The sequence below is a fragment of the Phoca vitulina genome, unplaced genomic scaffold (genome assembly GCF_004348235.1).
Source record: "Phoca vitulina isolate PV1807 unplaced genomic scaffold, GSC_HSeal_1.0 scaffold9, whole genome shotgun sequence".
Taxonomy (NCBI): domain Eukaryota; kingdom Metazoa; phylum Chordata; class Mammalia; order Carnivora; family Phocidae; genus Phoca; species Phoca vitulina.
This window is the reverse complement of record NW_022589712.1, coordinates 53094822-53112868: the sequence shown is the minus strand read 5'-3', so window position 1 is coordinate 53112868 and position 18047 is coordinate 53094822. Positions and strand designations below refer to the sequence as shown.

General features: G+C 45.6%; 1 protein-coding gene across 3 annotated transcripts; it reads left to right on the top strand.

The window, feature by feature from the left end:
* The first annotated feature begins 282 nt into the window (after nucleotides 1-282).
* On the top strand, nucleotides 283-15200 carry MTRES1 (mitochondrial transcription rescue factor 1). 3 transcript variants are annotated; one of them, XM_032408139.1, is made up of 4 exons: nucleotides 283-628; nucleotides 7638-8116; nucleotides 9980-10052; nucleotides 14083-15200. In XM_032408139.1, exons 2-4 carry the CDS (start codon nucleotides 7650-7652, stop codon nucleotides 14260-14262), a joined length of 720 nt encoding a protein of 239 aa, XP_032264030.1. In that variant the 5' UTR covers nucleotides 283-628; nucleotides 7638-7649; the 3' UTR covers nucleotides 14263-15200. The 3 variants fall into 3 exon arrangements, with proteins under 3 accessions (XP_032264030.1, XP_032264029.1, XP_032264031.1); XM_032408138.1 differs by having other exon boundaries at nucleotides 284-664; XM_032408140.1 differs by lacking the exon at nucleotides 283-628 and adding an exon at nucleotides 710-1283.
* The last annotated feature ends 2847 nt before the right edge of the window (nucleotides 15201-18047 follow it).

The following is an 18047-nucleotide window of genomic DNA, read 5'->3' as shown; positions in this document are numbered from 1 at the left end:
AACGTTATAACTCTCAAAGATGTTCAAAAGGGTTTGTGACCCCAGAAAATCCAAGGACACTGCATGAAGATAAGCTCTCTTCAGCCACGTGGAAACACGGCTTCGGCTTCCGGGCTCGAATCGGCTGGGGCCTGTCCTCTGAGCAGTCCTCCGAAGCGCCATCTCCAGCAGGGGTCGCTGCGCCGCCGCCGCCGCGCCCGTGAGCCCCGCCCGGCCCGCTCTCGGCGCGGCGGCGCTGACGGAAGGGGCGGGGCATGGCGGGGCGGGGCCTGGAGGCCCGGGGCTGCAGGGCCGCCGGGAGGGCCGGAGGGAGGGAGGGAGGAGCGGCCGTGACGTGCAAGTAACTGCGCCCCTGTCGGGCGTGTTGTGTACCCGGCCGGAGCCCACTCTGTTGCTTCCCGGCGCGCATTCGTGAAGCAGGGGCGCGACGAGCGCCTCTGCCCTGCCTGCGCTCCTGCCAGGACTCCGCGTGAATCTCCCGCGTCTTGCCTCGGCCCGGCCAGCCTCTGGACGCCCTGTGGACCCGGGGGCTGCAGAGGACGTGGGGATCCGGTGCGCCGTGGCAGTCGCCCTTGGGCCCGGCCGCTACTGCTGGCTCCAAGCACAGACCCGGAGCTCGAGGACACAGGTGTCCAGTTTCCTTTGACCTTGAAGACCTGGGAAGGTGCGCAGCTCGCGGGGGTGGGAAGTATGTCGGGGAAGCCGACGCTGTTTCCGCGGTCAACCTGAGAGGTCTCCAGAAGGGACGATTTTCAGTTGCAGTAGACGGCAAAGCAGTTATACCAGGTTCTCCCTAACCGAATAGTGAACAGGTTCACGAACGTGGAGCGATTCCCAGTGTCCCGCAGGTCAAGGGCAGCGTTGCCTCTATTCCAGACGTTGCTTTGCTTACAGCCTTCGGCTCGTTCACATACCTTATCTATTCTGAAGATCTCACCATAAACCTCTGGGCTTCCTGCAGTTTTCATCTCCACTGCTCACGTCCACACCATTGGCAAAGAACTCTTTTAAAACGCACTTCTGTCAGGTCACTTCCCTGCTTAAAATCTTTCTGTGATTCACATGCTTTCTGGGTCAAGTCCAGACTTTAATAAGCAAGGCCTTTGGAGTTCTAGCCTTTTGCCCTTCGATCCAGCTCCAAACTTTGTGGCTTCTTTTCTGGATTCATTCTGATGCCCCATTTCTCTTGATCTACTTTCATTGCACAGTGGCTTATTAAGCACTCCCTGTGTGCCACGCACTGTTCTTGGCAGTTGGGATTCAGCAGAGGGAAACAAATTCAGGTGAAGATTTCTACCCTTGTGGAGTTTATATTCTGTTAGGGGAGACAATCCAAAAAAAGAAAAAGAAAAACCCGGTAAATTGGTAGGTTAGAAGTGCTATGGAGGAAAAAAGTAGAGCAGAGTAAGGGGAGATTGGGAGGGCAAGATGCTTATTAAATAAAATTGGGATGAGTGCACAGCATTGAGGTGACATTTGAGTTCAGAGTTGAAGAAAATGATTTATCTGTGCAATTACCTGGGAGGAGAGATTTCTAGGTGCAGCTGGAACAAAGACCTTACCCAGAAATGTTCCTGTTGTATGTGAGGAGCATCAGGAAAGCCAGCGTGGCTGGACCTGAGAGAGCAGAGAGAGCAGAGGTTGAGAGTCGCAAGAGATGGGGGATTGGGGAGACCAGATCACATACAGCCTCTAACCTTTTCTCAGTGCTTTTGTAGGAGTGATACAGTATAAATTACTTTTTGAAAGAATCACTGCTATGTGGAAAATAGACTCTAATGGAGCCTTTGTAGTATTGCTATCATCATCTGTCATGATGGTTTAAATCTGTGGTAGCAATGGAAGTGGTGAGAAGTGATGGGATACTGGGCATGTTTTGAAGATACAGCCAACATAATTTCCTGATATTGGATATGGGTATGAGGGGGAGTCAAGAATGACTAGAAACTTTTGTTCTCAGCACCTACAGGGGTGGAGTTATCATTCGCTGAGATGGGGAAGGCTACAGTTGGAACAGATTTAGGGTTGGGGACATGTCAGGAGTTTGTTTTGGGACCAATAAGGCTTGAAGTACCTGTTACACACCTAAGTGGAGATATCAGGCATTTGGATATTGTGTCAGGGGTCGCCAAGACCGCCCCTAGGTGCATTGATTGCCTAGGGAGATTCAACAGGACTTGGCTCTGGCTCATGGCTATGATTTATCACAGCAAAAAGATAGCATAGTCAGCAAAGGGAGAAGACTCATAGGACAAAGTGTGCAGGAAACCAGGTGGTCTTCCAAGAGTCCTCTCCCTGTGGGCTCACATAGGACATGCTTAAGTCCCCAGCAACAAATTGTGACAACATATGTGAAATTTTGTCTATCGGACGCTCATTAGAACCTCTGCCCAGGGTGTTGATTGGCTTTAGTCACATGGGCACTGTCTGCCTAGCATGTACCAAAATTCAAGACTCCCAGAAGGAAAGCAGGTACTCAGCATAAGAAATTGTACAAACAGTTTAGACCCAGTGAGCAACTCCTGTCAATTCTGAGAATGGTGAGAATCCTGAAATCCAAGTTTCCAGATGCCAGCCAAAGGTCCACCTTGCAAGCAGGCCTTTCTAAGGATAGACTCAAGCCTGCTATATTAACTCCTCTGCACAGATCTACATGTCTGGAATTTGGGAGAAAGGTCTGGAATGGGGATATAGCTTGGGGAGTAGTTGGCATGTAGGCAGTATTTAAAGCCATGGAAGTGTTTGGTGTCTTGATACGCATTTGTCAAAGCTGACCGATAGAGCTGAGCTGGATAAAGTAAATGTAGAAGAGAAGCAGGCCAAAAATTGAGCCCTGGGGACCTCCAACATTAAGACGTCTGGGAGAAGGGAAGAAACAGCGGGTAAGGTGGGAGGAAAACCAAGAGGAAGGTGTCCTGGAAGCCAAGTGAAGAAGAGGGGAGTGATCAGTTGTCTCAGATGCTGCTGAGAAGTCAAACGAGTTGAGGACTAACAAATGATCTTTTGGATTTAGAAAATGAGAGGCATTAAGGAGAGTATAGACAACCCTTTTTGAGGAGTTTTGTTGTAAAGAGGAACAAGAGAAGTTGTAGCTGGGGGCTAGTGGGATTAAGAGAAGGCTGGTTGGTTATTCAGTGAGAGAAATAACAGCATGCTAATGAGAGTGGTCCATTAGAAAGTGAAAAATTAATAGTTGTAACTTGCTGTTTCCCCCAAAGTTCTGTGTCAGGCCACCTTTGCCATTAGAACTCTTCTCCGGCATCCCTGCTCCAGCTTTAGTCTGTGCAGGGTCCAGCCTCCGTTGGACCTGGGCTTTCACTCAAGTTCTCTGACAGCCAGTTTACCTGCCCACATTCCACTTGAATAGCAGTTTCTTGAGGACAAGAACTGTTTGCTTTATAAGCAGGCCTAGGGCGCCTGGGTGGCTCAGTTGGTTAAGCGACTGCCTTCGGCTCAGGTCATGATCCTGGAGTCCCGGGATCGAGTCCCGCATCGGGCTCCCTGCTCAGCAGGGAGTCTGCTTCTCCCTCTGACCCTCCCCCCTCTCATGTGCTCTCTCTCTCTCTGTCAAATAAATAAATAAAATCTTTAAAAAAAAAAAAAAAAAAAAGCAGGCCTAGTCTATCTGGCTATTTGGCATATGCAGGCAAATGAGTGCATGAGGGGTGGATGTGGTAATGGGTAGGATGCTCCCTTCATTTCTGGAAAATGAATTTGCAAGTATTCACTGGTTTTTTGTGTGTGCCGAGCTGATTGGGGATGGGAATGAGGAATAAGGCACGGTTCCTGCCCTGTCACTACCCTTAGAGTTTGGGAGGTAAGAATAGTACGGAAGACACAGTATTGGCGCAACATGAGTTTGGGAAAGGGCAGGGGAGGGCAGAGAGGGAGAGTGCGTCTTGTGTGGAGCCTGGAAGATGGAGAAGCCATGCTAAAAGTACAGACACTTTTCTTTCCAGTGGTAGAATCCTTTCTTCAGGTGGAATATAAGGAAACCCAGTATTTTCCAGCACTGCTGTTCTAGTCGAAGAGGGGTTGGGGCCTGGTTAGCCCTCTCCTCCCACCAGTTTGAAAGCTCTGTGGTAGAACTTGGGTTCTCAGACTCTACCCCGTGGCCCTGGTGCCCACTGCTACAAATGGTCATCCTCTCCAGCAAAAATTAGGTTAACGTGTTTTCTCAATTTTATGTTCATAAATTTTATCTAAACTTCAGCACGTACCAGCGTTTGCTAGAGAGTGAAGCAGATCACAAAGAGGGAGTAGCTAATAAACACAAAGGTAATGCTTGGCTTGACATTTTGGCTATGTTAATTGTTTTTCTATGAGTATTATTTTAATAGTTATCCTGTGCTAATAAAAGTTTCCTAGTGTAGGTAAATGTAATGTATTTGTGATATATACAAAGAGCACCATCATATCCAGGCATTCCTCATAAAAGGTAACAGTGTGCTATAATGGCAGGAAATGGCGGGGGGGAATGTGGGAGTCCAGAGACTGACAGATAGGACTTCCCTCCCCCAGGATGTCTCCTCTTTGGATTTCTTCTAAGTCAGGCCAACAGTTCTTCCTACTCCTCTGCTCCTGAAACTATCCATTCTCTCTGGTATTGCAGTTGGTGAAAGTTGGTTTTTGTTCAAGAGAAAATGAGACATAAATTTCATGGGGTAGTAGAAAGAACAGTGGACTTGGAGTCAGAAGACTGATGGACAGTTCAGCATGGTGCTAAAGAGCCTTGACTTAGCCAGGGAGCCTAGGTTTGAATCCACTTAGTATTTATGTGACTGTGTCACTGAGATGGGCTGGTTGAAAGGAATAAATGAATTAATAGGTAGAGCGGGGCCTGACCCATAGTAAACAATGAGCGTTAAGAAGACTTGTCATTGGAATCCTGGCTGTGTTATTTACTAGCTGTATGACCTAGCAGATTGTTAAATTGCTCCAAGTCTCATTTGTGCTCATCTGTAAAATGAGGGCCCTGTATAAAGTTATCCCTGAGAGGCTGCCCTTTTCATCTCTGCACACACATACGGCTCTGGGAGTATTGTTAATTGGGGGGAATGTGCAGCCAGGTTCTCAGCTCTCAGGCATGCATACAGCCTTTGGCATTATACCTGATAGCAAAACAAACTTTGCTGAAGTCACTTAGGCCAGTGTTTTCTAACTTTTTTTTTTACTGTTATCTTTAGTAAATACATTTTCCGTGGTGACCCAGTGTATGTGTATGTATACTTACATATGTGTATTGTAATGAAAGTTTCATAAAGCAGTATTTACTCTTACTGTATGTGATGTACTGTAATATTTTCTATGTGTACTCTTCAGTTTTAGTTCTTTTTTAAAAAATATTTTTTTAATTTATTTGTTTGACAGAGAGCAAGAGAGAAAGCATGAGATAGTACAAGCAAGGGGAGCAGCAGAGGGAGAGGGAGAAGCAGGCTGCCCACTGAGCAGGGAACATGACACAGAGTGGGGGGTGGAGCGATTCCAGGACCCCGAAATCATGACCTGTGAAGACTCTAAGGCAGATGCTTCACCGACTGAGCCACCCAGGCACCCCCAGTTTTAGTTCTTAAAAAGTACAAATTTTATAATGGCTCATGACCTACAATTTGAAAAACACCTAAAGATACGCAAATTATCATCATTAATGCCAGTCTTAATCTTCTGTATTACAAGAGCATCTTATTAACTAATCTGGTCTAGGCCCAACAGTAAGTGGTGATTTCAGCCAGGGCTGTCTTGGCCCATAACTTGGACATCACCTGGATAAATGCTACTCAGTCTAGAACTTAGGACCGACACAGAATTTCTGAGGCTGATAGTAGAGAGCTCTGGCCACTTACGGTTAACCTTCCTGTGTGTTTTGGGTGGGTGGGAAGGTATGAAAAGCTCTGCTTATGAAAGAATTACTTTTCTTCAAGTTTTACACCATGGAGAATATATGTTAAAATGTTAACAGTGGTTGTCATAGAGTGGATATGGGTGGTTTGAATTTTCTTTATATTCTTTTCAAATTTTCTACCGCAAAAATATGTTTCACATATAATCATTGAAATCTTCTTTCTCTTAAATTATGGTAATAAGAGCAGCAATTACTGCTTAAAAAAAAATCTTGGCAAGAAGTCCACCATTAGGTACCTTTTTTTGTGTGCACGGTTTTTTGTTTTTTGGGGGTTTTTTTAAGATTTTATTTTTTAAGTAATCTCTACACTCAAGTGTGGGGCTCGAACCCATAACCTGAGGTCGAGTCACATGCTCCACCAACTGAGCCAGCCAGGCACCCCTTAATTTTTGATTGTAGTGATCCATGAAATACAAAGTCTAGGAACTGAAATATACTATTTTCTTTCTTTATCCCTACTTCTATAAAAGTTAAGGTTTTCTTCTATGCATGGTTATTATTCATTCTCTATTAAATTAGGTAGAATATGTATAAAAATGATTTCTCTCAATATTTCTCTTTAAGGTGCTTCAGATAGTTTCCAGTCAGTATTTTAGAGCACTCTGTGGTTTTTATAGCATTTAAAAATTATTTCAAATTATAGTTGTGTTGAAAAACAGCCCTTAAATTATGCCTGCTTTATTTCTCAGTTCAGACTCAGGTTGGGGTCCCAAGAGCAATGAGATACAGAGTTGAGCTTGTGTTGTCTACCTTGTTCATGCCAACAAAAATAAGAGCCAAAATGTTAACAAATATAACTTGGAAGTAGCTAGCTATGTGCTTTTGAGTGGGCTTACAGGTAATTGCCATTGTCAGCTTTGTGGTGAATGGAAAGTAGGCAGGAAAAATCATTGAAACGCTCATCAAAGAAATCTGTCTGAAAGTATAGCCTTGGCACCATGGAAAGTCATTCGCAGACTTAAGGTATGAGGATATGGACCATATGGCAGCCTTCTCAGATTACTAAATCGTGGTCTCTAAAGCCATCTTGATGTACTTGGGAAGGTTTGCTACCATCATAATAAGATGGTTTCTGCTGCCTTTGAGGTAACCTAGGAATTGACTACTCTCTGGCATGTCAGCACCTCAGTGCCTCAGGAAACAATTACCTAGTTTGTGGGTCTCCTGGCCCCTTCCTGCTCTGCTAGCTAATGCCTCAAACAGTAGGAGAAAGATGGAAAAGAAGGTAAAATGCAGCTTTGTCTGCTCATTGCTAGCTCTGATTTGCTGGGGCTGGGGGTTGAAATAAAGTCGAGAGATTCACTCTGGGTTTTATAAAGTCATGACTTGATGTCCTTCCTTGGCAAAGTCAGTATTGTAAGGATGTGACGTATGTCAACAAACAGTCTTTCTCTCCATGAGATCTTTTTTTTTAAAACCGTTGAGAACTACTGTTAATATTCTTTGGTCGCAATCAGTGTCCAAGTGAATTTGGGGGATGGAGAAGAGGAGAACCGGTGTGTTCACACATCTTAGTATCTAGTCCCCCCTCCTGACCACCCTATGAGGGAAGCACAGCTAGAAGACTCACTATGGAAAAGTGCATGGCCCTGAGAATGTGCAGACCAATATGGTCTTTCGGAGGGGAGAATAAGTACAGCACTGATCTAGAGTGTTCGTGGTATGAATGGTTTGTGTTGTAAGAATGCCAGGACACTGCGCTTGTGAAATAAAACGGAATTATTGTCTGTTTCAGGTTATATGCGCCATGGCTCTGACTGGTGTCAGATTGCCTGCCAGTGTTCTGAGAAAGCCAGATGTCTGGATTGGACTCTGGGGAGCGCTACAAGGGACACCCTCGTATAAACTCTGTGCTTCCTGGAATCGATACTCACATTTTTCTAGTACCCAGTTAAACACATCAAATTGTAAAACATTTTTCCATAACATTTTCTCACTGAGACTCCCAGGGCTTTTAATATCTCCAGAATATATTTTCCCACTCTCCATAAGACTTAAAAGTAATATAAGCTCTAAAAAATCCACTAAGAAGACTCTGCAAAAAGCCGAGGATGAAGAGGACTCTGATGATGAGAATGATCGTGAGATGAGTGAGCAGGAAGAGGAGCTCGAGGGTGACCCCAGTGTGGTCAAAGACTATAAAGACCTGGAGAAAGTAGTGCAGTCTTTTCGGTATGATGTTATCCTAAAGACGGGCCTAGATGTCGGGAGAAAGTAAGTATGATGTGCATTTTATTACAAGATCCTTTGTCTTTGTGTCATTTTAATGTAGTAGTTCCCATCACTCAGCCCATCTTGTGGTGAGGGGCAAGCCCAGATAGGAGAGGACCTGCCTGGTCACCCGTTTCAGGTATTTCCTTCTGCAGATGAGAACACTGACTCCCCAGCAAGTCAGGTGACTGCCTGCACATCCCATGTGCCAGATTTCCCTGATTCTGAAACACAGTCGACTCTAGGATGAGCCACCGATTTAATACCAGCTTCTTGAGGAGACTAATGACCATGTTAGAGGTATACAGCAAGAGGAAATCGTGCCTGGGTTTCACCAATGCCACAGGGTAAGAAGGTACCTTTTAGAAGCAACAGAAGCAGTGTAATGTGGTGGTAAAGAATGCAGGCTCCACAGTGAGACCCTTCGTGCTCTGTGTGAGCCTGGGCAAGTTCCTTGAATTCCCTAAGCTTCAGTGTTCTCATCTGTAAAATGTAAAATAGCACCTACTTTAGAAGTTGGTGCTCCTCTGTCTACAGCATCTTAGTGGATGGAGCTAGAGGGTATTACGCTAAGCGAAGTTAATCAGAGAAAGACAAATACCATATGATTTCACTTGTCTGTGGAATTTAAGAAACAAAACACATGAACATGGGGGAAGGGAAGGAAAGATAAGACAAAACAGAGAGGGAGACAAACCATGAGAGACTCTTAACTCTAGGAAACTGAGGGTTGCTGGAGGGGAGGTGGGGGGGGATGGGGTAACTGGGCAGTGGGCATGAAGGAGGGCGTTATGCAACTGATGAATCACTGAACTCTACCTCTGAAACTAAGAATACACTCTATGTTAATTAAATTGAATTTAAATTAAAAAATAAGCATTTTAGCAGTGCCTGACACACATTTGTATGTTAGCTATTATGAAGAGAATACTGTATGCTCATATATAGTGCATAGAGATGTTAAGTGGAACTTTGAAGATTTCTTTAGTATTCTTGTGCTCTCTGCTAGACATATAAGAATAGTGACCCTCATTGTTCGTTCATTCCTTTAGCAGTCATTGTGTGCATACTGCATGCAAGGTAAGAAACATGGTATGGATAATATATCAGATTTCCATGTATAATTTATATTGTATGATATAATTTAATGGCATAGTTTAATTTTTTAATCCATAAAGCTTAAGGACTCATAAAGATGACTAAACCCATAGGCATCCTCGTGGGAATTTACTGAATGTTCTCTAAAATCTGTCAGATTTGTAAACGGGGGCCTCTCTCTTCCCCCAGAGAAGTAGCTGCTGCTCTTATAAGCGGAACCCCAAATGTTAATCACCTGGAGTCAGAGCAGCAAGAGAAAAGCGCACTGATTGTTGTTGTCAGCACCCTCTCCTGGTCTAGTTGCCCAGTGATTGAATGGAGAGATCCGCAGCTGCTGGATTGCAGTTTCCCCAACCTCAGTGCGGACTCGCAGAGGATTTTTTAATGACCTCACCATACATGTGGTGCCTGGTTTTCCTCTCGGACCCCGGAACCCTTTGGTGGTCATGAATTACGGGAGCCCCCGCTTTGCAGGCGGCTGCTGCAGGAGTCAGGTGGGGTGCCCCAGGCCCTCCCAAAGCTTACCTACCCGATGAGTCCAGCAGACTGCAGCCCCAGTCCGGCATCGTTGAGAAGTGCCCCTTGATCTCGCTGTTTCAGACACAGATGGGAGCAGTTGACTCCCACTTTCCCCGCACTCAGAATGGTGGTTTTGTAGAGCGGCTGGTCACTGTCAGAATACGCATTAATGGCAGGTGTTTTTCTCAGACGTATAATTGTTTTGAATATATTTCTATTTCAAAGCATTTGACTTTTTTTTTTTTAAAGCAAAGTGGAAGATGCATTCTACAAAGGTGAACTCAGGCTGAATGGGGAAAAATTATGGAAGAAAAGCAGAACGGTGAGCTATTCTGACAGCAGATTTTTTTTTTATTATTGATTTGATAGAGCACAAGCAGGGGGAGCATCAGGCAGAGGGAGAAGCAGGCTCCCCGCCAAGCAGGGAGCCCGATGCAGGGCTCAATCCCAGGACCCTGGGATCATGACCTGAGCCGAAGGCAGACGCTTAACGACTGAGCCACCCAGGCACCCTGACAGCAGATATTTTTGTCTGTTTCTCTGCCAGTACTCAGTGCTGCTCCGACTTGCCCTCAGGGGTCATCAGTGACTCGTTGTGCGTGTCGGTGTTGGCCTCTCTGCAGTTCCCCAGGGCCCTGCTCAAGCCAGTGAGAATCACCAGCCAACGTAGTCACACAAACCACTTGCTCTTTTGCAGCCTCCTTTTTCTTCAAAATTTTAAGACAGGCCACCATCACACTTGGCAAAAATCTGTTAACCAAGTCATTAGTCCCATGAAAAGCTAATAATGAGACTAAGAAGAAAGAGTTGGTCTGTGTAGAGGTTACATTGGACTGCTGTTACCTGAGCAGATGTGTGATTCTGTTGCTGCGTGCCCTGCTCTGCACAGAACAGCTATCAAAAAAGAGACTCCCTGTTTCCTAACAGGCCCATAGCGATACTATTGTTAAGTGAAAGAGATCAGGTATAAGAAAATGTATTTCCAGTATCCAGTGTTGTTACAATAAATCATATATATAGTTAAAATTGTGTATTTTTGTAGAAATAAGTTGCATATATACATACATTTAAGAATTAAAATAGTAATATTACTAGTATTTATCTTTGGGGCATTATGGGTTATATTTTCTTCATTCTTTTTCTGAATTTTTTATAAGTATAGATCACTTTCATAATTGGAAAAACAATAATAGTATAAGTTAACAAAGCACAATAAAAAAGTGTATGACAGAGACTCTTAAAAAGTTTGGAAGAGGGGCACCTGGGTGGCTCAGATGGTCAAGCATGTGCCTTTGGCTCAGGTCATGATCCTAGGGTCCGGGGATGGAGGCCCCCCCGCCCCCCCGCCCCGGCTCAGCGGGGAGTCTGCTTCTCCCTCTGCCCCGCCCCCTTCCTCAGCTGCGCGCCCTCTCTGTCTCACATGAGTAAATAAAATCTTAAAAAAAAAAAAAGCTTGGAAGACACAGACATACGAGGCTTTGGCAGACATAATCTCACTCTGTGAGGACAGTCTTTTTGAGTGTCCAGGGAAGTTAGACACACGTTTGTAGGTGGCTTTGAAGCTTGTTTAATATTTCACAACACCCCTGGGGTTGGAGGGCTTGAGCCACATCCTTTTGCTCTGGGACAAGGGAGGGTGTGAGCTGTTGGCCATGGATCCGGGTAAACACAGGCTTTCTTCAGAGACCTTGCTCTCTGGGATCCTACAGGTTCTCATGGCTAAACAGCCGGGAGGAGGGGGCAGTCCCCAGTGCTTGTCTCAGCTGCGAGTCCCAAGGTCCACGGCCTGTGATGACACCTGACCCGGCAGGTTCGGCGTGTCAGTCGTGGCTCTGTGAGCTGCAGGAAATCAGGCGCTCCAGACGTGCATCTGGAGATCAGGCTCTTCTTGTCCCATAATTGCTTTTTCCTGCTTGTGGCTGCCCCCTCTCCGCAGCCGCAGTGTTCCTAAGACAGGACCTGCTCTGGGCGCACCACGCCTCTGTGCCAGGGCCTCATTTACAAACACAAGTGTATTCTCCCTCCTCTGCTTTGAGATATTGTTAACTACAGTCTAATTGCTGCTGCTTCATTCTGCCTTGGGTGTTCTGTTGTCTCGGCTGCCTTCCAGATTTCTCCTGAGGGTCAGCAAAGGAAGGGGCCAGTGTTAACACTCGACTGGCTTGTTACTAGGAGGCCTGTAGCCATAGTAACGGCAGCTGAGGGGAGATTTGAAATGTAGATATTTGGAACAGCCCATAATCCCAGCCAGTTTTGCTTTGTGTGTGCTGTGCCGTCTCCCACATGAGAAAGGACAGGCCCTTGCAGCGAATAAAGGACACCTCCGCTTCCGGGGCTGCTGGACGGGGCTGTGGCGGGCTGCGGGCCCTGAAGGGTCGGGTGGGGTCGTGGTGCTTCGGTGGTGACCCGGGCTGCCTGTGGCGCAGCAGAGCTTCTCTGTAAGCTGCGGACCGGGTGTAGGAGGGGCTGGGTCCCTGCTGACTTACACACAGGCTGCGTAGAGCCCCGGTATGGGACTGAAGCTTCCTAAACTCCCCGCTCCCTGGGATTGACTGGCTAAAGGAGAGACATTCCTTCTTAGTCTCTGCCTTAGAAGTGAGCTACCAAAGGGACCCGCTGCTCAGCCGCACACACATACTACACACAGTAGGTCTGTGAAGGGATACACCAGACGCGTGGCCTTTTTCTCTGTGTATCCTTTTATGCCTTTTATGTTTTGTATCACATGCATATGTTACTTAATAAAAAGTGAATTTTAATAAAGTCATGCTGAAAAATGCAAAGGCATTCAAAATGTTCTGAAACCTTGTATTTCTGGACATTGATTTTAAATGTCCACACAGTTAGGCCAAATGGTCTTTTTCTTTTTTTTTTTTAATTGAACTCATGAGAACTACGGGAGGACAGCCCCGCCTAGATGATGCCTCGGTCAGCCCATCCTCCAGATCCAGGGGAGAAGCAGTCTTCATGCCTCCTTGTGGTGTGCGCCTTTTTGCTTCTCAGCCCAGAGGGGAGAAGGTTAACGGTTTACAGTCTGCGCTGTGTGTTTCACATGTAGCCGCTCTAGGCCGCCCGGGTTGACCAGTAGGCCTGGTGGCGGACATGTGTATTCCCATGTTGTGGACTGAATATTGGGCCCTTGAATGGGTGGGAAAACAAATAGGAGCTTGCCCGGCTAAGGTACAGATGTTTTGGACAGCGTGAATTTAGGACTGCCTCAGAGAGCATTAATCAGAAAACAAGGTAAAAGTGGCACCATACTTCTTAAACAGAAACCCTCCCGTAGGCTTTTAAATGGCCACCTGTGCCCACTTAGAGTCCATGGCCCACACATGGGCTTGCTGCCCACCTCCTTGGAAGAAGTGGTGAGTGATCTGAGGTGGCCCCAGTCACTCCTGGCTTGTGTTCTAGTAGAAGAAGTCTATGGCACCTGTGTCCGTTTAGCTCCGTCCTGAGTCACTGGGCAGATGCCCCTGGAATCCCGACCTGCCAGCACCAGGTGCCCGCCATGGGCTGTCCCTGGCAACACTGCTGTGACATGCCCCGGACTGCTCAGCCCAAGGCTCCCACCTGGGCAAGAATGGGTTTGACCTCAGCCCTTTGAACCCATTGAGTCAGCATCCAACCTGATCCTTTTTGTGACGTTCCGTCTTTGTATGTTGAGTCCCATCTTGATGATGTGGCATCACTGGGGCTAATCAGTGCTAGGAAAGAAGTTTCCCATTTCTCTAAGAGGTACAGCTGAATATTATTCCACAGTGACTAATTTTCAACAGACTGTCCCATCCCCAATTACATAGCTCATCTGGGTAGAAATCAATGAAAAGTTACACTGGAAATGGTTTTCTCAGTGCTGGCAATAATTACTATGCACAGATTCTCTACGATTGTGCCCCACTTTCTTTGCCTCTTGTCATTGTTGCCAAAACAAATCCCTCCGTGTGTTTCCTTCAATCACCTAGTAGAGGTGAGTAGTTGAGCCGCAGCACACCGGAGCTGCCCATAAGCAGCCAGCTGGCTAGGTCTGATGGTATTGGGCACATGTGTTGGAGGCTTCCTCTGCGTGAGGCCCTTTGTCCTGGAGGCACTAGGGATAAGGGACGGCTTCAGAGGAATCACTACCTTTTTTCACATGCCCCTCTGGGTGATGACGGTCCCCTGATAAAAACTCACAGCAAGGACATTTGCGGGGCACCTGGCTGGCCCAGTCAGTGGAGCATGCAACTCTTGATCTCAGTTCGAGCCCCACGGTGGGTGTAAAGATTACTAAAAAAAAATTTAAAAAAAGGACATTTGCATTGGCCTGCGTTTCCCAAAATGCAGTGAAGGCTGAGTTTTCTTTTAATTTTCAGGTGAAAGTGGGAGATATATTGGATCTTCTAATTGGAGAGGATAAAGAAGCAGAAACAGAGACAGTGATGAGGGTTCTCCTGAAAAAAGTGTTGGAGGAGAAAACGGAAAGTGAAAAGTACAGAGTGGTGTTACGCCGGTGGAAAAAGTTAAAGTTGCCTAAAAAGAGTATGTCTAAATAAATGGATTGCTTTTTATTGATATAAACTGCTTTCTAGTGATGGGGGGAAGGGCCAGCTTCAAAAGAGGACATTTTTATTAAAATAAAGTTATCTTACTTTAGTGGAATCTACTGAGCTGTTTTATGGAAATTGGGGTCCATAGCTTGGAGACACTGCCCGAGGCCTGGATTCCTCTCCAGGGCTTGATTTGTGTTCGTTTTCACCTCATTTTGGCCTGTGAGCATGAATGAGATGTGTGCTGAATGAACCAACCTCAGAGAGGGTTTTAATGCCGAGCCTGCTGTTTCCCACATTAACTACCTCGGGAGTCTGTAAAATAAACTGGCCTTGTTTGTGCTTTCATTTCAACTTTATCCCTGTTGACCAGCTTCTCTGGGTTCAGGTTTCTCATGGCAAAACCAAGTAAAGTCAAGGTCACCCTTCATATCCATTGGGAGACCCCTTTCTCCACCAGCCCTTCTGAATTACCGATTTGTGAGCTTAAGTTCCCTTCAGTTTGTCTTCGGAAGTATGGATAAGTGAAGTTGCTCCAACTCATTCCAAATGGGTTAGTTAGGGCCCATTAAAATGAATGGTTTAGGGCAGGGGTTGATAAACTGAGGCAGCCAGAGGCTTTTCGTATGGTGTTCAAGAATGGTTTTTACATTTTTAAAGCATTGTTAAAAGAAGGAAGGAATATATGACAGAGGTCTTAGGTAGCCCACAGAACCTAAAATATTTACTGTCTGACCTTTTGCAGAAAAAAATGTGATGACCTCTGCCCCAGCTTAGGGTAATAAGCTGAGAGTTTAATTTTCAGGTGAAAGGAGATTTTAGTAGTAGGTTTTAGGGGAAACACAGATTTTATCAATGAAGAGAACAAAGAGGCAGAGACCAATTATTCTAATTCTCAAGAAAGTGTTATAAAAAGGACAAAGCCTAAAAAAAATACAGTATTAGAAGGGACACATACAGGGGTGTCTGGGTGGCTCAGTCGGTGAAGCATCTGCCTTCGGCTCAGGTCATGATCCCGGGGTCCTGGGATCGAGCCCCGCATTGGGCTCCCTGCCCTCTTCGTCCGCTCCTCCCCCCACCTCCCGTTCGTGCTCTCTCGCTCGCTCTCAAAATATTTTTTAAAAAAAGGACACATAATATACATCATCTAAGAAAAGGACATCTGGAGAAATAAACTGGTTTGTAGACTCCCAGGAACAGTTTCCTAGCCAGAAGGGTCAGCTCAAATAGAGACCTATTAGATGGTGTCATGGAAAAATGACTGGCTGTGTCTGGGTCCTTCTATTTGCCCTCCAGGAATTCTTGAGAATTCAGGTTAACTGACAGTGAAGGGAGACTTCTGTGGCCCAAAGCAGGGGGATGTCTGGGCCCATGAGTCTGGAAGCCTTTTAACACCGTGGATTTCAGAAGACTCTAAAAAATCGATTTTTATTTGAAAGCTTAAGCTCTCAGGAAGAAATACTACATAATATGCAGAACAACAGAGGGAATGTTTCTATTTTACCACTGAGTTATCAGTAAAAACAATGTGTTTAATTTCAATAGGAGTTATGAATTATAATTTAGGAGACTAATGTCTTTACTTTTTCTCATTTCCTTTACCTCTGCCTCTGTCTTGCTCTCCCTCTCTCTTCCTCCCTCCCGCTCTTCTCTTGACTTCTCTTTGGAAAGTTGTAGAAAGCCTAAGAAGCCTTGTGTGGTGAGTGGCAGCATGACCTTGGGATGTGTCAGGGGTCCTGGTTTTTAGGCTCAGTCTTGCCATTAGTGAGTTGGGTTACCTTGGTTAGTTTGACCCCAGTCTCTCTGAGCTTCAGCTTCCTCATTGGTCAAATGGGGATCAGGATGCTAATTGCCTTACCTTGTCATGTGTTCAAAGGAAGGAGAAAATCAAAATGTGTTGTATGAGGTAAGAGGAGTGTTGCTAGCTAGGAAGCGGGAAAAGCCACTTGAAAGGCTTTTTGAAGCTCTGTTGGCAGTCAGGACCTCACCTAGCTGCTCTGCAGTGTTTGGTGCTCACACCAGACCGTTTTAAAAAATCAAGCTAAGAAAAAAACGTCTGCTGGAGAATGTTGGTTTGGTGACGGGACGTGGCAAAAACGGATCTCCTAGTTGGCTACAGTGCCAGGGACTTGGAACATAGTTACGAAATAGCAGAAACAAAAGCAATTCATAAAAGATTTACGGAACTCTTGCAACGCACTCATTACTTGACCCAAATAACAGTTGCTTTATAATGCCACCGTGGTGAGACCTCCTCAGTGAAAATTAAAACTGGAAAAGATTAAAGATGTATATGTTTCTAATGCAGTGGTTCTCAACCGGGGGTGATTTCACATTTGGCAAAGTCTAGAGACATCTTGGTTGTCACAACTTGAAGCGGGGGCTAGGGGCATTGAGTGGATGGGGACCAGGGATGCCTCTCAACCTCCTACAGTGTACAGGATGCCCCACAACAAAGTTACCGGACCCCAAAGGCCAGTAGCGATGGGATTGAGACACTCTGCTCTACTGGGATGACAAGATTCCTTTTTTTAAGTTACAACTATTTTGGTAGAGACTGATCTAGACCTTTTACCAGTAATGATGGTTAATTCTTTCAAAGAAATAGCTCTCCTCTAGGAAATAGGATGCTAATTGCATTTCTCTGCCAAATAGCATATACTGTCTTTCCTGGAAAATTATATCGATGGCTAGGCAAGCATTTCATTATCTTTTTAACATTTTGTAGAGGAAAGTAGACATTCGGGGGATATTTCTTAAGTTATAGTTTATTTGGTCAGTGATGACTGGGGAGACAGAAACCTAACTAGCATTTTCTAAGAAGCTAAAAAGAAAGATTTCAGTTGGGGTGGTGGTGTACGTTCCATGAACCTTCTAACAGGTGCAGTGTATATCTGGCAAGTAAAATGACACACTACTAAAGTTCTGCCTTATCTTGGTCACATATTTTGGCTTTCAAAAAGGTACTGTCACATTATCAGTCAGCTTACTGACAGTCTCCAGGGAGTAATGTAGGAAATTAGAAACTCCGTGGAGTGGACTCAGGAGAGCAGGGAGAGTGCATCTCCCAAACTGCTTTCAGAACGTCACGTAGGAAGCTTGAAATCACTCACGGTAGTATTTTCACCTTGGAAATTGCAATCACCAAAAATCAGTATTTTTCCCTTGGAGAGTCATTTCTTAAACCTTTACCAGCACATCCTTGGGTGGGATTGGGGATACACACCCATAAGTTTTCCACTGGCGAATGCCTGAGCACCAGTACCCACCCCCGAAGTTATTCTTTCGAATTTATTTCTCCTCTCTTGTTCTGTATTTCTGTCACCTCCTCCCATCCTTGAGCCAACCATGCTAATGCGTTTAATGTGTATCTTTTTGTTTGTATTCATTCTTCTAAAATGTGTTCTGCTGTTCTGTGCACCTATTTTAAATTTCGTAAATGGCATTACTATAGGTTTCATTTTGTATCTTACTTTTTTCACCCGATGGTTGTTCAGATCCATCCATGGATCCATGGCACCTCTAATCCGTTGCTTCTCCCTGCTGCATTATACCGAAGTGCGTCCACCCCATTTGGCCTGCGCATGCGCCCAGCTCCACCCAGCTCCCCTCACCGCGCACACGCGGCTTAATCACCGGGACAGTTGAGCGGGGCTGCGCTGGAAAGCGGCTGTGGACATAGCCTCCGCCAGCCCCAGCGTGAGCCAGCTTTCTCACTTTTGCCCTCTAATACAGGTGTAAAGAGATACAGCTGCTTTTACCAGGCAGTCTTCGTAAATTCCCTTTCCCTC

Coding starts and splice junctions, on each gene's coding strand:
- MTRES1 (XM_032408139.1), top strand. CDS start 7,650: ATGGCTCTGACTGGTGTCAGATTGCCTGCCAGTGTTCTGAGAAAGCCA. Junction 8,117..9,979: donor GGCCTAGATGTCGGGAGAAA/GTAAGTATGATG, acceptor TTTTTTTTAAAG/CAAAGTGGAAGATGCATTCT. Junction 10,053..14,082: donor TATGGAAGAAAAGCAGAACG/GTGAGCTATTCT, acceptor TTTAATTTTCAG/GTGAAAGTGGGAGATATATT.